The sequence below is a fragment of the Salminus brasiliensis genome, chromosome 15 (assembly GCF_030463535.1).
Source record: "Salminus brasiliensis chromosome 15, fSalBra1.hap2, whole genome shotgun sequence".
Lineage (NCBI taxonomy): Eukaryota > Metazoa > Chordata > Actinopteri > Characiformes > Bryconidae > Salminus > Salminus brasiliensis.
The window spans coordinates 26,286,246-26,310,804 of NC_132892.1; the positions used below are offsets into that span (position 1 = coordinate 26,286,246).

General features: G+C 39.4%; 1 protein-coding gene across 2 annotated transcripts in view; it reads left to right on the plus strand.

Moving 5' to 3' along the window:
• dhrsx (dehydrogenase/reductase (SDR family) X-linked) overlaps positions 1 to 24,559 on the plus strand; it is a 72,229-nt gene that overhangs the window by 9,581 nt on the left and 38,089 nt on the right. Inside the window, exons 1-3 of one of the 2 annotated variants that reach the window (XM_072657305.1) lie at positions 5,320 to 5,483; positions 11,419 to 11,526; positions 15,467 to 15,535. In XM_072657305.1, the coding sequence (XP_072513406.1) occupies positions 5,381 to 5,483; positions 11,419 to 11,526; positions 15,467 to 15,535 (280 nt within the window). In that variant the 5' untranslated portion in view covers positions 5,320 to 5,380. Of the gene's footprint in view, positions 1 to 5,319; positions 5,484 to 11,418; positions 11,527 to 15,466; positions 15,536 to 24,559 lie in introns of those variants that run through there. The other variant, XM_072657307.1, reaches the window with a different exon arrangement.

The following is a 24,559-nucleotide window of genomic DNA, read 5'->3' on the forward strand; positions in this document are numbered from 1 at the left end:
GACATGAGGACTGTTTACACCTGCCATTAACCGGTGGTTTTGGTGATCAGTTCACTTTCGGATTTCACTTGTGTGCATGAAAAAACAGGTGTATACAAGTCTAAGATGCACTGTGATCGGATTACGATCGGGTCACTCATGCCAGAGGTGGTCAGAGACCGTTATCGTCTACATTTAGCTCAAGTGTAAACGGAATGGGTTTACTGTGATCAGATTCCACCATTAATATGAATAATAATTACTGTGGACCTTGGCTTCTCTCTCCCTTACTTGCTTGCTCTCTTTTTGTGTGTGTGTGTGTGTGTGTGTGTGTGTGCTCATGCTTATTTACTGGTAGATGAGAGCAGCATTACAGAGTTTGTTCCCTTGCAGCTTACTGATTGGGCCATTATAGTAATGTGAGAACCATCGATTGTTCCACAGCATCGTAGAACCCCCAGTCTTCCTCTAAACTGTTCCCAGTCTCCAGGAGCAGGACAATTTTAATGAGAATTTGTGTGTTTACAGGAAGTAAATGTAAATTTTTAAATGTAATCCGGTCACACTGGGAGTGCATTTTAATGGCAAGTGTAAACAGAATCCAGTCAAAGCAGATTCAGATACTCTCCAGATATGCATGTGATTCTGTTCTGTTGCCCCTATGGGGGTTAAATGACTGTAAAAGACTGAAGCTGAGGTGAGTTAACAGCTGGCATTCTTTCATTAGCAAGCTTAGTGCTACTCCCAAGCAGGTTGTAGATGGTGCTGTAATGAATTCGGTATATCCGACTGGTGCATCATATACAACGGGTAAACAGAATTAGCTCCACCAAGCTTTACCTCACCTCTATAATTCAACAGGATTCGAGAAAAGTTCACCAAAAACCAGATAATACCCACCAAATCTGGAAATTCTGACAGAATCTGACAAATTACAAATTTTCCTCTGCAAGGTTAAAACAGCGCCTCTCACAGCCAAATATGTGACAACATACCACCTCCTGAAGGACAGTGAGTAACAGTCTTTTCACGTGTACATTACAATACATTTACAGCATTTAGCTGATGCTCTTATCCAGAGCGACTTACAAGGTTACTTGTATTACAGAGGTGGGCCAATGTAGTGTTGGGAGTTTTGCCCAGGGACTGTTGATGGTGTAGCACAGCATAGTCACCCAGAACCCTAGTCTCGAACCCTCGAACCCTAGTCTCGAACCCTAGTCTCGAACTCTAGTCCCCAACATGGTATGGTAGCTCGCTGGCAGGTAGAGGTGTTATCTGTTGCACCACACCAGCCACCACCCACACCCATAGCTTCCCACACCCTACTCCACCCACACCCAATTAAACTCCACACACGCCTATAAAACTACTATAAATAAGAATGTAAATAAATATTGTTAGCTATTAGTATTGTTTTACAGTGTTTAATGAATAATGAAAGTCTTTAAAAGTTATTTTATTAATGTACTATGTATGATTATGATGATAATTAGATCCATTCTTTATTTTTTTAATGATCTATTGTTCAGATCTAATGTTTGTGTGCTTTGGCATCATTGTTGTTGAGACAGTCATGCCAATAAAGCCAAACCTAAATTGAATTAAATTGATCTGCTAATGAATCCCAACATTCTCACACTAATAGCATGCCTTTACAGACTTTTCCATCCTGGGGGTTTAATACATCAGTTCTGACACTTACATCTATGTCTTTGGTAAATGAATGCAGGGCAGAATGGGATCTGTCTTGATTGTGTAAAATCTGTCTGTCCTGATGCTGTAGGCTAATAATTTGAATGTTTTCCAATAATGCGGTTAGGACCGTCGTTGTAGGTAGACTGCAATCTTTCCGCTATTTTGCCTGGTGGTCTCATTACTCTTTGTCTATTCCGCCTGTCTGATTGCTCTGCAAATCAAATTTGTCTGGATAAACAGGGTAAAAAAAAGGTTTTGCTCAGATTATTGGAGAATGTACATTTTGGGCATTTGAATGATCAGCAGTGTTCATATAACTCCCATCTGCTCCACAACGAAAAATTGCAGGGATAAACATCTTTGCATGACGGAGAAAGTAACAGCACAGCAAACTGATAAGCTACACCACAGTCAAAGCAAAACACAAACACGTTCACCTTCTTGGCCTCTTTCTGCTTATCTCAACACCCTGGAAAGATGAAGAAGATTGAGATTAGATAGGAGTCGCATGCAAAGATAGGCCTGTCTCATGAATAGGCAGCTCAGTCTCAGTCCGTGAATAGCTACGTAAAGCAATTAGGCCTGTAAGTTTAGCCAAATCAGAGAATCGCTAAACTTAAAGCAGCATTATGCAGCATTGGTACCTTAAAATAACAGCGTCTGAATCATTGTGATGCTCCTTTTATTTGTAACAGTAATAATAGCGTCTATATCCCTCTCACTCCGGGGTTTGGCGCGCTGTTAACTGCACTACTTAACTTTGGTGAAGTGGGCAGGACATTAAAATTCTCGTAATATCACCACCCCAGTTCACATACATGCTTCTTTCACTTTCAGTCATGGTTCTGTAGCTCTAAAAACATCTGGAAATGCATGTGAGCATGTCCTCCTGCAGGTGGCTCAAACTGCAAACTCCACCTCCCAACTGTAGGGGGAGCATAAGAGCAAGAAATACCAATTATAGCATATTGCTGCTTTAAATGCAGTTTTCACAATATGCAAACTACGCAAGCCACACAGGGCCAACACTCCTACATACATTCTTATAGTTCTATATTAAATAAGCCTAATCTACATTTCTAAAGCGTGTCAGATATCCCCAGTAGATCTATGCAGCTTGTATTTGTCAGTCATGTGTGTTTACTGTGTATAAAATCACTGAAGTGCTATTTTGGAGGTCTTTTTTTTTACTAAGCATTTGCAATAAAACTTGTGAAGCAGAAGCAAAGTGAGAGGATATAATACTGACCTAACCAAGGACTGTTATTTGGATAAATTGACATAACATTGATCAAGTGACCTGACTGCAGAAGGTTGGAAATGCTATCGCTAATGCTGTGCTAACCTCATACTTGGACATTGCCAGCTAACTTGTTTACAGTATAAGTGCCTATAAGTGGGCTATAAAAACCAAAGGACATGGCTATGTGCAAGCTGCTTAGCATAGCAACCTTCAGACCATTAATGCAAGATATTACAAATCGACGGATTTAGGCTGTAACCATGACGATAAAGTCCTAAAAAGGTTAGGATGCTTGTAAAGGCCTGTCAGGGCTGACAGGGGCTCTACAAATGTATTAATTGAGTATGTTGGAAGAGGGGCCCCGTGTCATATATGTAGATAATCTGGTATTCATTTATGGAAATGATGTTGAACTAACAATTCTTAAACATTGATTGAACAAGGATTGATTAGTCAGCTTGTTCATTAAAGAAATATTGAGTCACTAGCACAACCTAGCAATAAAATGCTAAGTGAAGCAAGAAGTGCTGTTGTAATTAGCTATTTATTTATTTATTTATTATTCTTTAGTGTATATAAAAAAAACAGGACAGTAATTTAAGCACTGTAATTAAAACACATCTTTTTTGCTGACTTAATTAAAGATCAGCAGCCACTCGTAATTTTTAAGCTTTCACATTTGAACAGTTTTCTCGCTCACATCGATCTTCACAAACAAACACAGCCACAACAGACCAGCAGTCCGCATCCACGCGTATATCAAACATGACGTTTGAACACAGCTATATCTATACAGACCGTCACGGTAGCGGCAGGCGTTAAAGGATGGCTTTAAACCACTGCTATCAGTCAGGGGCTGGAAAAAGCAACCTGCTGACAGTGAGACAAGACAACAAGATGCAGATAGCTACGCTGAATGTCATCATTATGATGTCTCGCCACATTAAAGAGACAGTGAGTGATCAAAAACGCCTGAAATTACTCTGTCACTCATTTGTTGCTGCCGAGTTCATCAGGGGGGCTATTCGAGCTAGGAGAGAATCTGATCATCTCCATTCTCCCTATGTAGTGCACTACGTTGGTCCTAACATGATCACCACTACATGTCATATCACATACTCTGTACATTTAGAGCAGCTTGTGTTTCAGACATGGTGACCACACGTCTTCTACAGACGTGTGGTGTTGTTATATATATACTAACTAAGAGACTGTTTAATTGTTCAGTTGTAAAACACAAGGTCAGAGCATGGACTCCACAAGACCTTGCTTGTTTGGCACCAAGACTTGTAAGTTGTGAGGTGGGGCCTCCATGAATCGCATCAATGGGCCTGAGGAGCCCATGACCCTGTCGCCAGTTAATCGGTCATTGTTCCTTTGACCACTTTTGGTAGGTACTGACCAGTGCACCCCACAGGACCTGCCTGATGTTTTGGAGATGTTCTGACTCAGTCGTCTAGCCATCACCATTTGGTTCTTGTCAAAGCGTCTTAGATTCTCATGCTTGCCCATTTATGCTGCTTTTAACACATCGTCACTGACTGTTCACTTGCTGCCTAATATGTAGATCCCACCCTTTGTAGTAAAGTTACAGCATTTATCTTTGTTGTTTTACAGGCAATAAACACAGACTGCAGAGATAAGCTGCTGTTTTTTGTGCCAGTGTACGTTATGCATGTATTCTATAGTGTGTGTCCATATATCTGTATTTTTTTAATAATAGATGTTTCTTGCTGTGTTTAAGAATGTGCTTTAAAAATAGCAGTATTGAAATAAAAAACAAACACCTGGTGCAACAGGCTGTTTAATTTAACATTGAAAACTTTTACCATCTTGACTTTAAAAAATATATTTATTAATTTAGTTTTAATTATGTCAAGGCAATGTTTACACGCTTACATAAAAAAGGGTTACCTTCAAAAACATCCTTACAGAAATCTCACACTGTTGAGGTAATTATCTTTTAAAATAATTATAATGTTTTTTTATAAATTCTTTTGATTTTTTAAATTGATGTTTATATTTTTTGGAGCACAGAAGTTTCAAAGTCTGGGCTGCAGAGGCCAAAAATTGCAAATTATTATTGTTCAAAAGATATTTCAAAAATGGAAATATATTTTCCAATATTTTGGTGCATATTTTATTATTTGCTCGTGCAAAAATAATATATAATAATATATAAGATAATAATTTTGTTACAAAGTATTTCTAAAATGAATCCATAACCTAGGTGACATAAAATGTAAAGAATAGCCCGTTTATTCAGACCTATTAAAGTGAATGAAGTGATATTGCTTTTATTAGTTTGTTTATTTGTTTATATTTGTTGTTAGAGGCTCCTCCCTCCGTCTCGAGCTGTGAACCTCCTCCTCTCGCTCGAAGCGGAACTATCGGCAGGGCGCGCTGCTTAATTCAGTGCTTGAAGACGGAGTGTAAACAGAGGGACACGCTTTAGCAACGATGTGGTGGCTGTTCGCTTTCCTGCTCCCCATCATCAGACTTTATCTAGTCGGCCTTAAAGTTCTCATCTACCAGCTTCTCAACAAGTCATTCACCTTACCAGGTCAGGAGCTTTGTGGTCTGCTAGCGAGAGTACGTGTTTTAAGCGCATTTGTCTGTGTGAGCCACGTTACTTATTAACGTTAGTGTAGGGCTGCGTCTCAATCCGCACACTTCTGCAGTTAGCGCGCTACGTACGCTACTGAACTACTGTTGGTGGAGCGCTAGTGTTTGTGCACTCTGTAGGGCAGTAGATTGAAGTTCGGGACGCAGCCTAACGCGTTTCGTTTCTCCGGCGGTTTGACAGCTAGCTGGGTAATGTTGTAAAAGTTAAACCGAGAGCGAAAAATAACTTTTTGACATTGTTTGATTATTTATATCGATTTTTATTTGTTTTAAACTTGGAAAAACTTAATTAAAAAAATTAAATAAAAAAATTAAATAAAAAAATTTAAAGTTTCTTTGTAACGTTACTCATTTACTCAAAATTAAACTTACTAACTTACTAACTTATTTGGATTGGAATACAAAATACAGAGTTAAAAATCTATATTATTTTTTATAATTATATTATTAATATTATATTATTATTATTACATGTTACTGATGGATTTTGGACATTCATGTTTAAAAAGTATCCAGACACCCTTTCTTATTCAGCTACCTTAAAGAGCCCCTTAAAAAACAGCTAATAAAATCTCTATAGAAAAGCATGGGACACTTGGCACCCCCCCCCCCCCCCCCCCCCCTTTTTTTTTATAACTATTTCTTAAACTATTTTAACTATGAGAGTCAGTGATCCAACATCAGTACTCATCCTCACTGATGTTATAGTGGCTAAATACAATCAAATCCTCACAGCAGTTTTACAGCATCTGCTGTAAAGCCTTCTCAAAGGGGTATGGGCTGTTACTGCAGCAAACAGGAGACAAACCCCTTGTTAATACCCTTGGCTGCAGAGGAAATAAGGAATATATGCATGTCTACAAACTTTTGGACATATGTTTGTAAGTGAGTTCAGACTGTGTTGCAATAACAAGTCCTGAAAGTTCAACCTCTGGCCTAAATTCCACACCAGATATTTATGGATTTACGGCTACAGTGGCCCCCCAAGGACACAGTGAACTCTCAATGTCTTGTGGCTACTTTACTAGAGGGTTCCTGAAAGCCTCCTAGCACAGACATCATTGTTGAATAGTAGAGCGAGGATCACCTTCAACTACCAGTTAGGATGCTAATGAGGCAGATGTGTAGAACACCTGGGCCTCACTGTTACTTTTAAGGAGGGAAATTTCACCAGTTGTTCCATGTTGGGTTGTGAAGAGGTTCATTGAGAGTGGTTCAGTGTGAAATGCTCAGTTCTAGAGGAGCTTACTGAGTCAGAAATGCTCATGATGGTAGTGAATGGAACCAGATGCCTAAAGAATTTAATGTCCCTGAAAGCCACAGCACAAACAATTACCATTACCAGTGGTGGGCAATTCTGGTCCTGGAGGGTCGGATTCATGCACAGTTTGGTGCTTTTCCTGCTCAAGCACACCTGAATCAAGCTCAGCTGATAATTGCAAGGTCTGTTGGAGCAGGGAAATCAGCAAACCGGACTCTGTGCTGGACTCTGGCCCCCGTTTCCGACCCCTGCTATTACCATTCTTACACAAAATGGTTATGAAACATGCTGCCAGGTGTGAGAGACATTGCTTTATGATAATATAGTTAAAAAAATTACCAAAATTTTTTTTTAAAGTACATTTGTGGCAGAGAGACAAATGCAGGGTATTGTAAAGCAGTAATTATTATTTGTATTTAATATTTTGTATTATTATTTTTCAGGTTTATCACTATTTTACCATCTTCAGCATTTACATGTAGACCTCAGAAGAGGTGTGTAGGTTCACAGGTCATTTTCTATAGTAATAAATATATGATATTCAGTTTTAATGTTATAGAAAGCACAGCTTGTGGTTACAGTAACCACCACATAAAGAAATGTGTGTTGAAATATTTCTCTATGATGAATCACTTCACACAAACCAGTCTGAAAGGCTTGGGTTGCATCTTCAGTTACAGAAATGTAAAGAAATTGATAAAAGGAAGAACCGTTTAACGGTTAAAGTGGTCCAAGTAAACGAGATTATTTTGTCTACAAAGATTTCCACAGACATACTCCTTGTAGTATTTGGGTAAAACAAGCAGTTTGTCCAACAACAGACATTTTATGCTGATGCTGCTACTAATATTATGCAGATAATATTTTTATTGCTGTCCCAAACCCGGCTGGTGCGCCCCCAAGAGGTTGTTAAACTTCAGTACCTCCGCCCTCAATTGGTGATGAAATAGGGAGGATACAGCAGGTTCAGGCTGGTAGTACTGAGTTGACCAGCTCGACTTGTGAGCACGGACTGCCGAGAACAATTGCAACTGGATCAGCAGCGTGGTGCCTGATGCATTCTGGGATATTAACACATCACGCCGTGATGCGTCCTCGATAACACCGACAGAACAGGAACACATCCGGGCATTCGGACCGCACTCGGCTAGATGTGAACTTTTGAATGGAGCTGTACCTGAGCTGCAACTCATGACGTTTCATAGGAACGCAGGCTGAGAATCGGCCTCTCTCTATTACTTAGAATTGGGAGGTGCCCTTTCCAAAAGAACCCTACCTTACTCTGAACCCTGAACCCTGAACCCTACACCCTACTCGCTCCTCGCTAAGCTCCACCTCTGCGTGCACATTCTCCACCCCCTAAGACTTGCTCATATTGAGGGTGGATGTACTCTTTAACTAAATAAAGAACCAGCTACTCAATCAAATGCTTGTTTCTATGGTTTTATATTGCCTAGAACCTTTGAAGTTTTGTAAATCTGACTAATCAAATCTAACTAATCTAACAGTTTGATGCGATGTACTTTATCTGGGTCACTAAACTAAACCCTGTAAATGCGTACAGGATCTCCAAAAGAAGCCTGGGTGACAACTGGTCAGGAATCAGTTTGGAGCTGGGAAAGCTGGTCTCGGATCAGTATGATGTAGCAGTTTCTCTTCAGCGATTTAAGGAGGCGAGGGATTAGACACGCTACACAATGGACTCTTGTTCGCAGCATTAAAGCATGAGTGCGGCACTGCTACCAGGAAAAAGGCAGAACTCCCTGAAGAAAGCCATCCATGGTGTTCTGTAACCAAGCGAATGAACTTAACGCAGTTCTTTTAATCATTTAACGGCTGCACACAGTTAGCTCTTATTTGTGTCCTTCCACCACATACAGACGCCTTCCTTGCTTTTGCTGTGAAATATCCAATTATCACCACCCTGTGGACTCCTCTTTAAATCTAGTTTGGTCTTGCCTTTGATCTCTATGGACTGTTAACCCAGTATTATTGTGCTGGCCCCAAGCTCAGACATGTGAAGTAAGAAGGAATGTCTGCGTGCTCACTTGGGTACACTGTAATGAAGAAGTCCTTAAAGCAACAACATGTAGCGATTTCACCTTTAACAGCTTCAGAATCCTGTTGATGCTCCACTGACTGTAATGGGGAGTACAGCATCTCTGTCAGTGCCACGTCTGAGCCGGGATGCTGCTACTGCCCTATGGTACTTTGCTGGAGCTGCACGAATCTCACGTGAGAACTGCGTAAAGCTGTGCCACCCGAGTCAACCCTGTAAATCTACCACCTCAGCATTTTTACAGCTGCCCATAAGGGGGAGGGCAAAGTCAGATTTGTATTTATGACGGTGGTGTAAAAGTCAATTACACTCTGCAACTGTAGGGGGAGCCCAGAAGCCCATAAAAACATATTCATGCAAAATGCTGCTTAAAAGGGGTTTCTTGAATCGACTGGATATTGATATTGACTGTTGTCTTTGTGTAACACTGTTTAATATACACTCTACGTTATTATGATCATTTGTACATCAGTTTACACCAATTCTGGTTAGATGCTAACTTCATTTCATTGGCTTGTACTTGTACTTTCTCAATAACAGTAAAGTTAAATCTATCATTTATTGGGGGGGGGGTGCTAGGGCTGCAGCTAACAATTATAATAACTGATATTGATTAGTTATTTAATTAGTCTAATCTAACTAATCTAATGATTATGTTTTTGGTTTATTGGAAACTAAAAGTGAATCTGAGAGTTTTTTTTACTGTAAATAAGAATTGCTTTTGTTTACAATACATTTATTTCTAGTTGAAACTGTTGCTGAATCAGAAATCTCAAAAAGAAAGCTGGTGTTTATTTACTTCATATTTCTTCTTTATATTACTGTTTTTATTCTTTAACTGCCTATGATTAGTGTGTTAATCAGTGATCTTTTTTTTTCCAATTACTTTTGTTTAGGATTCAGAGAGGGGCGTGTTTGCCTGGTTGACAGCCTGATAAATCACTCGGCTAATTATTTAGGGCTTGAATTGTATAGATTTTAAGTGATTTTAGCTACAATTTGTTTCAAAAGCCTCCTAAACCAGATTTAATCCTCTGTTAGTCCAAGAAAATATGTTACTGTGTTTTTCTGGTGATGTGATCAAGCATCGTAATTGTTGCAGTCCTCGTAGGGATGCACCCATGCACAGATTCTGGGCTGATGTCAATTTCCTATTTTTTTATGATCATATGCATAAATGCTAGTTTACAAAACCTATAAACTGGGACTATATCTGCCTGGATTAGCATTATGCAGTGTTCAGAGTCTGAGATACTTGAGGAATCTTTGGAGGTTCTTCAGTTTTAACTATATAGGAACTATATAGGTGCTTTGAGAAACCTAAAAGGAAATGTTTCCATAAATCACCTTATGAGGTTCCTCCAAAGGTTTCTCAAGGATAGTAAATTTTTAACAGTGTGGAGAAAGGTTTTAAAGAACCCTCGTTTGATGTCAAAGTTATTTATGACTTAAAAGGTTCTTCACACTGTATGTTTCTTATATCTTCTTATATCTTATAGAACCAAAAGTGGTTGTTCTGTGGCATTTCTCAAATTTGCCAGTCAAATCTCAGAACTTGTCTGATGAAAATAAGCAATTATCTGCCAATAATGTTATGTTGTTTTTTATTATCCAATCCTAACCTTGTGTGTTCTGCTATATATATAAAGACAAAAGTATTGGTACACCCACACATTACACCTACAGGAGCTTTTATGCCCTCCCGTTCATCCACAGTTGGTGCTGCGATTTTCAATCATTCTGCCTCCGAGCCATGCTGCTTTGCCATCAGCAGCCGGAGTCTGAGAGAGCACAATTCACCATGCTCTGTGTATAGGTAGATGGCGCTCTCTCCTATCATCAAAAGAAACAAACACCTGAATTCAATGATTAAGAGGTGTGTCCCAGTACTTTTGTCCAAAAAATGTAGAACATTGCCCAAGTTGATATGGGGAGCTTACTGTATGCTCCAGAAAGCATATGGGTGTGATTATGCAATTTACCAAAGACAAAAGACACCCTGCCACTGTATTGTAATGGTTCGGACAGTAGTAGGTAAGCGTGAGGACGAACGCTTTTCTAATCCCTACAAGTCGGCCAAAGCTTGAGTGATTTAACACTGAGGCTTAATCGTCCACAATCTGGCGCTAATGGCAAATAAATCCTGTCACTAAGTGAAATTAAAGAGAAGTTAAAAGTGGGGCAGGAAGCACTGCTATCAGCCTATTGTCTGTTGCGCACTGTAGTGTGAATGCCATTAGTGAGCTGCAGCTGTGTGCACTCTGACCCTCTGCATCTCCAAGAGTCCTGGGATTGGCCTTCATGTTTCTGTTGAATGATGCAGTAGTGCAGTGATGTTAACCAGTGTCTTCATTCATCTCTCTGCCTCTCTCTCTCTTTCTCTCACACACACACACACACACACGTCTCAGTTTCAATAGTCCCAGTGAAACGCAGAACATGTCCTTGATCAGGAAGGCCAGAGCGAGTTTGAGAAGAAGCATCATCATTATTTTGCTCTAATGCTCCTTTTGTCCTGTTCTCTCTTCCTCCATTTTTCTTTTCCCTGCCCAGTTTTGCCCAGACAGAACGGGAGGGTTGCCATAGTGACGGGGGGAGCCAGAGGAATGGGCTATGAAACTTCGAGACACCTGGCAAGCCTGGGCATGCACGTGGTCATCGGTAAAGTGTCAACTTGTACTTCTGTGATCTAATCGCACACATCACGCCTGCCGAGACTCTTACACTGGGGTCGGACACTCTTCAAAATAAAGGCGCCACGGTTGGTCCTTCGAGAGATGCTCTAGAAGAATTTTTGGTTTATTGAAGAAGCATGTTTGTAAAAGTGTGAATTTGAAGGGTCTTCACCAGTTCTTCCCACAAACATGCTTCTTCATGGAACCAAAAGTGGTTCTTCTAAAGCACCTCTCAAAGAACCGATTTGTGGCGCCTTTACTTATGAGAGTGTAGTTCAGGTTCTTCATAAGCTTAATGGTTTCATGGATCACCAGATCTTTCCAAAGGCAAAAAAAACACCAACCACCAAACAGTGTGCAATTCCAGTGATCGTCTCTTTAGACAATCTTTCATAAGCTACTTCATCTCTTACAAGCACTATATGTCCAAATATTTGTGGACACCCCTTATAATGAATGCATCCAGTTACTTTAAGTTGCACCCATTGCTGACACATGGGCAAATGCACACACACAGCTTGTCTAGTCCTTGTAGAGAAGTACTGACACCAGAACAGTACTCTCTGGAGCTGATAATCATGAAACTATTGGCACCATGCTGCCTAATGCCAGACGAGGGCATTGATTTCTATAAATTCCTCACAGCGATGCACTAGAATCTAGTAGAAAATCTTCCCTAGACCATAGAGACAGTTACTCCAGCAAAAGCAGGATACACTCTTTAAAAAGGGGTCCCAATACTTTTGTCCATATAGCATCATTTACATTATGGCCAACCCTATCCTCTTGGGGGCCGTTTTGGCTTAGTGGTGGGTTATTGTTCACAGGGTTGTGATCTCAATTTCCAGGTCTGCTAAGCTGCCACTGTTGGACCCTTGAGCATGGCTATTAACCCTCTCTGCTCCAGAAGCACTGTAGCATAGCCGGCCCTGCGCTCTGACCCCGCTTTCTAAGACGCGGGAAATGCAAAGAGAGGAATTTCGTTGTACTATATAAGGGTAGAAGTATAATGATCATAAAGGTACTTCAATTTGGATTTGACTGATAGTTTAATGATGTATTTATTGAACTCCAGAAATGAAGGATAAGGCTATCAGTATAGGCCTAGATGATTCCCATATTGGAGCATTCCTGTTTTTTTAGCAGGGCAACAGCAGAGGCTTTCATAACAAAGCATAGTCACTAAAATGCGCAGTCCATTTTCTGAGCTCTCTGTTGGTAAATGCCGAATTGTTCCCTGGACATCTGTAGTTGAGTTTCAGAGTCTTTCCGATTGGGGATTTGAAGCTTAATCTGGACACACAAAATCCCAGAATTGATTTACTGCCACTAGTCAGATTTTATGGAGGGACACCTCCATTCCTTAAGATTTCTGCTGAAGACAGCGTGACCTAAATAGAGTGAGCACAAATCCCCAAATCCATCAAGATTTCCTGTTGCAAACTCGAGGCGGTCTTTCCTCAGTCACGTCCAGGATTTTTGTGCAGGCCTGTATGGATGTGCACATGCATACATTTATCACACTTGGTCATGAGCTTCAGTCCTGCGTAGGTTAGTGTTTTTCTTGAGCAGTTGTTTGGCAGTTGTTTAGTACATGGTTTAGTGTGTCTCTACTCTTGATTCTCTCTCAATCATGAAGACATGTTAAAACGGGAACATTAATTTTCACACTCGCTTCACTTCACTCTTTCAGACATGAGTTTTTATCATTAACACTTGTGTCGGGAGCTCAGCCGTTAGTTCAGCTGAACTGGGCTGTCTGATATTCGGTGGAGCTGTAGCTGAGATAGTTAAGCAAAGGCTAGCTTAGAGAATGGCTACAGACAGATCCATGGGCAAACTTTAAATTCAGTGTTCTCTCCTTTCAACAGCAGTCGCTCGGTTATTAGTAGCTTATTATTGTATATTATTGTATACTGCTTAATACACTTAAAACACACAGGCCGTACCAGTTATCTCAGGAGGCAGTGTACGACATTAGCTCAGATTAAGTTGGGCTACTGGGTGTTTAAAATGAAAGAAAAGAAATCTAGCCATGTACGAAAACATGTGAACCAAACCATGGCTTCTGTGTACCCTTAACTCTTTACTAGTGTTGTTTTCTTTTGTTTGTTTGTTTGTTTGCTTTTACACACTTAACTTGACTGGACATTTTTTAGTCAACTTTAGCAGATAGTATTGTGTCGGCCCCTGAACAGCAGAGAAACGAGATCTCTTGCCTAACTTTCCAGAGGAAATAAATATTAAAATAAAACCAAACAATTAAACAAATACAGTTTCCTCAGTCAGTAAATTACTGGGAAGTGAGGAAAACCTCTTTAATAGTTAATCAAACCAAAACTTATATATATATATATATTTTTTTTTATTGCTTGGAATTTGTGCTGAAAGTAGATGGAAGTGTAGCCATCGCACTAATTACATCAGTTGTAATCATTCCTTTATTATTATATGTTTTAATAATATAATATAATATTATTATACCACAATTGCTTTAATATAGTAATTATTCACAACTGATCTAATTATCAGTAGTACTGTAGTGATTGTGGTATAATTATCAGATTGTAGCATACTCGTATCATATTATATTATGTGGTTTCATTACTATACTGTAGCAATTGTGGTGTAACTAACAATTACACAATTAACATAGTAAATGCAATTGTGGTCTAATTACTATACTATAGCAATTATGGTATAATTATAATATTATAGCAATTATGCTTTATTTACTATACTATAGCAATTATGGTATAATTATCATATTATAGCAATTATGCTTTATTTACTATACCATAGCAATTATGGTATAATTATCATATTATAGCAATTATGCTTTATTTACTATACCATAGCAATTATGGTATACTTATCATATTATAGCAATTATGCTTTATTTACTATACTTTAGCAATTGTGGTACAATTACTATATTGTAGCAAAACAATTTAATGCCTGTGAAAGTTTGTTACAGTCCTATTACATAGATTTTCAGCTTATGACCTCTTTATTAATGCAGACGCATACAAATAATTAGAAAAATGTCAAATATATTTAATAATTCTTCACTTTATTTAAAAATGGTAATACATACTTAAATACAGTGGTTTGTGTCGATTGTATGTTGATGTGTGTATCCATTCTGTTGTTTCCATGTTGTGATTTCATTGTTTCTTTGAGCACAAGGCCCCATACGTATGTTTACTGAGTAAACTCTTCACCTGTATCTCTTCACCACAGCATCAAGATACTGTTGAAAATGTAGAAGAACAATACTGTGACACTATTTTCAATACCATGTTCAGTCCCAGAAGTGTGAGAGTGAGTGTGTAAGAGAAGTGACTGCAGAAAGTCAGTGAGGAGATCTCATGCAGTAATGACGTAGGTCCTCTCCTGACCTGTTCATTTGAATGCAGAGAGACAGGACACTGCGGCTATGTTGCTGTTCATATCATATTCTTAACAAGAGGGACTACCAGGCTCTTCAGACCGGTGCCCCAGGATCACAGATTAAAATTCAGCAGCACCTTCTATTCAAAACTCCAGCCCCGAATCTTCCTGTGGCCCCCCATTTCTGTAATTACAGACAAGGCTGGGTTCTCCGTTTGAGTCCTGGTTTTTCTCAGTGGTTCATCATCATGGTCTTAGAGGGGTTCTCCTTTTTAAGCCCTGGTTCTTTGCAGTGGTTTCTAATCGTGCTTTTAGATAGGTTTCCTTTTTGAGTCTTGGTTCTGAGATATTATATTAAATGCCACACCAAACACAGCCCCCCCCCCCATTAGATTTTTTTTTTATAAACAGAACACGTCTTAAGATAATCATGAATAATTACCGAAATGCAGAGAGAGACAATATAGCTCTACCCAACTCACCGTGCTAATCATGCTAATCATTCATCTCCTGTTCTCTTCTACTCCATAAAGCTGGAAATGAGGAAGACGAGGGACTGGCTGCGGTGAGGAAGATTCAGAAGGAGGCGGGTCAGGGGAAAGGTACAGTGACACAGTTGAACAGTTGGGTTTGAACAGTCCACTCAAGGCAGCGCTGCATTAAGTCTCAATGTGTCTGAGAGTTAGAAGGCAAAGTAATGTAGACCTGCCTATTTTTGTAACTGTTAAGTGGCCTACTTTTATATTTGTTTAATTGCTAATTGCAGACTAGCTGTGTTCAGTAATTATTTGGCATTTTGATGAGCTTTGTAACACAGTGGCATTAAATGTGATTAACAAAACTGAAGGAAGTTTACATACTTAAGGTATATTTGATACAGATGGACATTTTAGGAAATATAAAATTCTAAAAATATAGGAATAATATTCCACCCAAATGGAAATGCGTGTGTACTTATATACACATTAGGGGTGTAAGAAAATATCGTCATATTGACATATCACTCATAGGTAGGGCTGGGCGATAAAAAATATTGTATTGCGATATATAAAGACATTTTCACAACACCGTATTCATCAGGATGGACATATTTCAGCCAAAATGCATCAGCAATGATTTATTTTTTTAAAATCTACCATCCAAACATCCATATTTAGTGCAGTGATTTGCATTGAAATGTGCTGCACTTTATCCAGTAAACCAGACGAATTACACTGTTAATAATGAAACGTACGGCTGGTCAGTGTTCTTTAAGCACGCATCACATCCTCGATATGCTTAGAAAAGCATATTGTGTATCACAATCTCAAATCTATCACAATATGATAAAATATTCTCATATTGCCCAGCTCTTCTCATTGGGCCCTATTTTAGTGATCTTTTGGCGAGCCGGCAACCACGCACCAGTCAGGGCGTGGCATTGTGTTTTTGCTTTCGCAACGACGGGAAAAGTACGCCCTGCGCATCTAGAAACGCTCAAAAAGCATGTTCTGAGTCTCTTCATTAATCTTGGGTGTGTTTTGGGCATAACGTGCAATAAACCAATCAGCATGTCACTCGCCATTACCTTCAAGAGCCAGGTGCAGCCTAGATTTTTTGCAGATTGCTATTTCAGTGGCACAATGTGGGGATGTGCACTCTGGGCATGCGCCTGTGTTGACAATTCACTGCCAAGATAGCAATGAATGTCTAACTGTTGACGTTTTTATGTTGATGCCTAGGTTGTTTTTAGTCAGTGGTGCACCTGTGTTTTTAACCTGAACACACCTCATTTTGAGACCCCCATGCCCCTCTGGGTTGATATATTCGCAAGCACCGTTGCAACTTAAACAATGCAGACAGAAGGCATGAAGATAGACTGTTGGCGGGGTATAAGATAACAGTGAGCCATAATGACCCATTATGCTTAGCAATACTGTGTGGATTCAGTGAGACAGTGGTATATTTTAATATGGGTTTAAATTTCTCTTGATGCAAAGGATCTTTATCAATTTAAAGGTCAAATCTCTATTACAAAAATTGTTCCTTTATGGACCAAAAGTGGTGCTTTTATAGCATCGCTCAAAGAACCTTTATTTTTTAGAGTGTAAAATGATCTTGTGATTCTTGTCTATAACTTTTCTGCAGCGCCTCCTATGTGCTATCCAGCTCCAGAGATCCTCATATGACCGTCCTCTGGTGTGCAGGAGCCTTTGACCAGGAGCTTATCTAATTTCTAATTTACTGTTAATTGACATAGATGACTGTTCACATATTTAAACATCCTGACTCTTCCTTTATATTCAGTACTGCTGCTGTTTCAGGAAGACATGTACATTAACTGTTACCAGAAGCTAATTCAGTCAGAATGAAAATACTTCAGCTAGGCTAAGGAGATTAGCACTGGCAAAAAAAAGCTGGTATGGCTGCTATGAAGGGGTGGTGCTTCACATCAATCAAACTGTGTGTCCTTCAGACAGACGTTCTTGCTCAGGACAGTAGTGTTGTTGTCCAGACTGTGGAGATGACAGACAGCAAAGCTTCAAGTCCTCTATTTATATTTTTTCTCCATAATGTCCTTCTGCTGTTACTAAAACCTTCCTAACCGGCTGATACTAATAATCATACAAACATGTTTTTTTTTGTAGTTTTTTTACACATTGGACTTTCAGTTGTTTTTATTTAGTTTCAGTTCTGTTTTCAGTTTTTTCATTGATTTATGGTTGATTTATTTATCATTTTTATAAATATAAGTTGAAAAATATTCATTTTTATTCAGTTTGAGTTTAGTTTTTTAGTAATATGGTGAAAATGGTTGTGGTGTTTGTGGACACCCCTTCTAATGAATGCATTTAGCTACTTTCAGCTGCACCCATTGCTAACACAGATGTTCAAATGCACACATACACACACAGCTGGTCTAGTCCCTGTAGAAAAGTGCTGCCAATAGAATATGACTCTCTATTTTATCTGGAACAGTTGAAAATAAACCTACTTGCTCCATGCCTAATACCAGACCCCCCAGCATTGAGCTGTAGAGCAGTGGACCAGTGTTCTTTGAAATGATGGTGGTGCACCATTCTGTATCTTTGGCATGAGTTAGGGAGTTGGGGATGAAGTGAAGTTGTGATCATCCAACATCCTGACCACACTACTGCTCTTTTCACTGAATACAATCAAATCCTTACAGCAATGCTCTAAAATCTAGTAGAAAGATTTCCATAGACTGTAGAGACAGTTGTTAATACCCTTGGTTTTAGAAGAAATAGTGAACGAGCAGGTGTCCCAAAATATATTACAAATAGTTATTACATATATTGCCCTTTATGTCTTAAAATCAATAACGCCCTTTTTTGATTGTCTTTAAAAGCGTATTATCTGCTGTGCAGCCACTGTATAAATGTAAAACTGTCCCTGGAGGGATTTAACACAGTTTGAATACTTCGGTAAATCTAAAAAGAAGCCTGAGCGCCCCATTCCCAAACTTCTGCCTGTCACTCCACTGCTATTAACTCATTAACTCATCATCCATAATAGGTGGGTCATTCTGTTACATATCTTGTACATAGTCAGGTTTTGTACCAGAGGCCACTTCTGGCCTAGGATGGCTCACACCATTGCTTTTATGATGTTCTGACTGATTGAATTGAGCCTGAATTGAATTGTATTCGTTTTGCTCAGCTCAACATGAATATTGAATTAGCATATGACACTGCTTTTACATCATATCAGCACCATAACTGGGGATTGACTACACATTGCCCAGCCACACGTATCTCTCCTTCTTTAATGCAGTAGTTTGAGGACAAATCACTTACTCCAAGTGATATACTCTGTATATCAGGTTCGAACCCCCCTGTTCAAGTAATGGTTTGTTGTTTTTCCTTTGCTAATTTCAGCAAAATGGAAAAACTCGATAAAACTACATATAAAATCTCACATAACTTTCATACATGCCCCAGCCACTCTAATCTGCCTTGCCTGGCCAGGCCTGACTTGAGATCCAGTTCTGTGAAGCAGCCTTATCACAGTAACTTATAACTAATTACTAACAAATAACTAATCAATATTACAATGTTATAACGGCTTATATAACGTTCTTCTGTGCATGTGGGTAAATCTAGAATTGGTCTCCCAGATAAATCCTTTGTTATTTAAAACCAAAAAACTTAATAATACTAATTACATTAATATTCTGATTGATTCTGAAGGGTCCTGTCTCTGAGTTTGATTCTCTGTGTCTCTGAGTTTTTGTTTCTTATTTTACCCATTTTACCCAGTTTGGAAGGCCAAGTACCCAATCCCCAATACTAGTACCCATTTATATGAACTCACCCTATCACTAGCCATGCCCTCAACACTAGTACGGTGATGTCTCCTCTTTTTGAACTGTCGCTGACGCTGCATCACTAGGTATCCAGCCCACCCGCTGTGCAGCTCCTCAGCTCCAGTACAACAGCTAATAGACATCTGTGCAGACCAACATCATACTGAAAGCGATGTGGGGAGAATGTGCCATCAACCCACCCTGAGAAGCAAGGTCAGTTGTGCCCTCTTCGACTGTGGCTGCTGATGGCAAGCTGCATGACCCACAACTCGAACCGGCAATCTTCGAATCATAGTGGCAGCGCCTTAGTCTACTGGACCGCTTGGAGCCCCCTGCCTCTGAGTTTGACTCTTCGTTGTCCCACCCTGAGCTGAAATGGAGATTCTGATTGGTTGTGCCTCTGGGCTTGACGCTGTTGTCCCACCGCCAGCTGAAATATTGGTTTTGATTGGTTATACCTCTGAATTTGATTCTTTGTTGTCCGACCCCCCTTTGTCTCCCTGTTCACGTCTGTAGGCCAGTGTCAGAGTGGTTTAGGGAGAGCAGATTTCTTTTAATAAGCAGCTGAACTCGGTAGTTGCCACTGAGAACAAGGGTTCTGAACAAGGGCCATACTGGAACCTTTATCTGGTCAGTTCTGTCCCCTAGGCCATATGTTTGACACCCATGTTCTATGCTGTCCCTCAAAGAACCATTTAAAGAACCGATTTTATTTTTAAGAGTGCAGTAAAGTGCCGTTATCAGCACCAATAGCGATACAGTGTTACTGTCAGTGCAGCTTTAGGTATAATGACAAATCCGGTTCATTGTCTTCTCAAGTTTTAGCACAGACGTAGACGTTGTTTACTGCTCCGCGTCCTCCATCTTCTCCAGCAGAGCCGCGTCTGTTGTTTTCCTGTCGTTTCCTGGCTGTTAGTTTGAGAGCAGTGCTGAGTGTATTACTGTCATACTGCACAAACAGAGCTGCTATGAGAACAAGCACGGGGAGAGGATGTTTGATGAATTTGCCTTCTAGAAAAAGTGACTGAAAAGAGAGGCGCCAAGCAGGAGGGAGGAGAAACATGCGTGTGTGTGTGTGTATGTGTGTGTGTGTGAAGCAAAATGAGAGTAAAATGTTTGATGAATGTGCAGACGCTGAATAACGCTGTCCCTCTGCCAGTCTCATTGTCATGCAGATGTGATATGGAGAGAGGCGCCATACAGATGAAGGAGAGAGAGTGAGAGATGCAGCCTCCTCTGCTTAATCTCTGTGGAGGGAGGTTGCACCAGACAAGAAATGAATATGTTTGTGTTTGACACGGCACAGCCCGAGACAGCTGCTCCCTTCTCGGGGTATGTTTGTGTATGTGTGTGTTTCTCCCCTCTAAGCACGGCACGATCCATCACTCTGCCAATCGGCTACGGGCTAATGATGTCACTCAGTCAGGTTAAACCACCTGTAGCGGAAAATACAGGAGCTTCCATTGAGATCCACTTGAAGTGTTTACGTAATGATTGGGAAGCAGCACGAGCTGGATATTTATACCCATTTCATTTTGCTGGATGTTGGAAGCAACTGAACTCTATATTATTTTTAAATATGATACGAAATAACAATTTAGACAAAACTAATAAATTACAAAAATCTATTTGGAGCACAGAAATAAATAAAACCTTTGCTAGATTTGTCACATGCAGTCTACTTAAGATAATTCATTTTTATTAATTTTAATGAATCAACTGATTCATTACTCTATAGTACATTAATAAAATATGGAATTACAAAATTTGTAATAAAGATATTATATACAGGCTGAGAAAAAGATTTAAGCAACTGTGAAAATCAGTATAAATAATACATTCCTCTTAGACATATACCCCTACATAACCCTTTTCCATTTGATCCTGTTGTGTTTGAAGGGGGGAATTAAAAACAAAAATTGAAACTAATTAAACAAAACAAATAAACATAATTATTTTTGTACAGTAAGTACCTATTTCCTCAGTTAAACACTAATATTAAAATAAATACTAATTACATTCCTACAAAAAGTTGTGAAAACGTTTTTCCATCACTGTTTTCAAAGTTCTCCTCATGGGATTCTAGTAATATGTAGAGTTCTCCTCCAACACCTAGGTTTGGTAAATCAGTGCTTAATGATGTTAAGCCAGGTGAGCATCTGATGGAAATTAAACACATCCATCCATCCATCTAAACAATGTTCAAATAAACCAAAAAAATGAATTCAAAATGCAAAACCCACACATTAAATAGAAAATAAATAATACAAACATAGATAATAAATAAATAAAAATATAAAAAATCACTATAAATACAACTTATAATAAATATCAAAATGAAAAATGAGTAAAAAAAAAAAGATAAGGATAAAAATACCAAAATCATATGAAAGGTTGACTGAATTGTGGTTAGAACATTTATTTATTATAAAAATGCAAGAAATAAAATGTAATAAATGAACTTCCCATACATGTTTCTATACATTTGCGAGTGCTGTAGGTGATAATTAGTCCAGTGAATAATTAGTCAAATCTAGGGTAGGGCAGCAGGGAATACTGTGTAGTGATGAGTAAGTGTATGGGTTTGCTATTATGTCCCTGGACACTATGTACTCTACTCAACTGCAGGACTCCTTGCCTCTGCCAAAACCTGCCTTATTTTGGTGTCTCTTGTCAGGCGTTAAGTAACGGAGGCAGCATGTTTCTGGCGTAATAAATAAGGCCACTTCTCGCCCAAGATGGCTCGCACTGTTTGCATTTACCATGTTGAAGCTGATTGAATTGAGCCTGAATTGAATTGAATTGAATTAGCTTTGCACAGCTCAGTGTGAATATTGAATTAGGATATGACACTGCTTTTACATCATATCAGAACCATAGCTAGAGCTTGACATTTCCCATCCTGCATTAAAGCAACAGTGCAAATCAAATGTACATCATTTTAAACACTTCCACAGCTAAAAGTTTGACCCTCAAATGATGTTTTGTGATGTTGTTTTTTAAATAGTAATTTCTGCCCAAATTCTCTACAAGAAACAAATTGAAATATGTACATTTCCATAATTTACCATGATTTTCATACAACAGAAAAAATAAAACAGTATTTTAAACGTACCATAACCTTTGTGCATGACACAGTTACTCTGACCTGCCTTCCCTGGCCGGGCATCTAGTTATATCAAGTAGCACATTAAAGTCATTTTACACATATTACCATGTTACTACTATTGTTTGAAAGCTGGAAAGACTGTTGTCCTACAGGCATGAAAAACATGGTGAGTGAAAAAGCTGTCAGTAAAAAAATGAGAAGTAAAACATACAATTAAAAAGAAACTAAAATAAAAGGACTCACAGTCATTGTACAGATATTAGCATGTTACAACTGTTGTTTTGTATGAAAGCTGAACACAATGTTGTCCTACAGATATGAATAATCATTGTCAGTAAAAAAACAGCTAAACCCAGATGCAAAATAAACTAAAATAAAGTGGAATTCTGCATTTCTTTATTAATTAAAAAAATGTTTTTTTAATGGCAATCCAATCCATGTCACCGGCTGTCTAATTCAAATATTTTTGTATATATTCAAATAATTTTTTATTTTATTTCAATCAATTAATTAATTAATCTTGTACATTGAGTACATTGAGGCTGACCCTTATTTGCAATGTAGCTGAGTATATTTGCATAAAAATCATATGGAGTGAAAAAGGTAAAGTTCATATTCAGTACCTTCAGTACCAGCAACATTCATATGAGACATTCTTATGAAAATTATGTTGCACTCTAAAACACAGGGGTCATTTATGTGGAATTTCTAGTTCAACATCTATGCACATTCAGGTTATATCCTCTTTTTGAGATCTCACATCTGTTATAAATAGTAAAATATTACCCATCACTTGTGCTCTACTGCTTTGACAATGGCACGCAGTGCTTGGATTGCCTGTTGCAATGCAAATTGAATACCTAGAGCTTGCAAACATTATTATTGGAGCTCAGATTGGTAATCAGGACCCAGTTCATCCAGAACTTTGAAAGCATTATAAACCTTTAACTGAATATGGTACGTAGTAGGTAACTAGTAAAGCCTATGTATGGGAAGGATGAGTTAATATGGTAAGCATGCATTAAGAATGTTCTATTCTTTTATATCAGCCAATAGATACCTGAATACCAGAATCACACTTAGTGATCAGAAGAAAGGGAGTCCCCCCCCCCCACACACACACACCCATACCACTCCTCACAGAGACTGCTCAATGCTTTGGGTTTCTGCTGTTGGACCCTGATAGCAGTTCACGTGCTATGCTCTCTCCATTCACAGCTGGCAAGCATGGTTTTCCTGAAATGCATCTACCATAGCTGTCTTCCTGCCTTTTGTCCAACTGTCGCTTCTGTCCTGAGCCTACAACTGGATCAGGATCTGGATCTGCCGTACGATCACACCGTCATGTTTGGTGACAGAAATAATGTTACATTGAAAATCTGGTCGCACAGAGCCTCTGCTCTGCTGCAGGAGTCTGTCTATGTTAAGCGCCACTCGGCTCTGCGGGTGAGGGCGTTGAGTGACTGAACCAGGGCAGCATGCTGGAGGCACACGCATACACGCACTGATCCGCTCCATCATAGTCCTGGTTTGACGCGGCGTGGGGGGACGCATGAGCTATCAGTGTGACACATGGCATTATTTCTCTGTCGCTGTGTTACGGACACAGCGCCAAATCCAGACAGGAACACATGCAATCTAAGGCCTGAGCGATAGTGTACAGTCAGGTATATAAGTATTTGGACAGTAGGACAGTTTTTTGGTAATTTTGCCTCTGTACACCATTGCATTACATTTACATTTAGGGCATTTAGCAGCTTTCATCCAGAGCAACTTACAAAAGTGCTTTGAAGACTTGGTGCTTGAAGACAGCAAGCGTCTCTCCCACTCGGACACCCAGGGGAACTTCGTTCCACCACTTCGGTGCCAGAACAGAAAAGGTCTGGATGCTTGTCCTTAAAGGATGTTAAAGAATGACGGGTCAAGCTGGAAGGGCTCTTGGTACAGACCAGGTTTTGACCATTGCCACCAAGCACGGAGGGGCTGGTCCTTTCTTGGCTTTGTAGACCAATCAGCAATGCAGGCTGCTACAGAAAGCCAGTGAAGGGTACGCAGCAAGGTGGAGGTGGAGGCGGAGGGTTGAAAATGAGTCAAGCTGCTGCATTGGCTCTGTCTTGCTTGGGTTGAGCTTAAGGTGATGGGCTGCCATCCATGATGAAATCCGAGATCCAAGCCGAGACCTGTGTGTCAGACAGAGGAAACGAAAAGAAC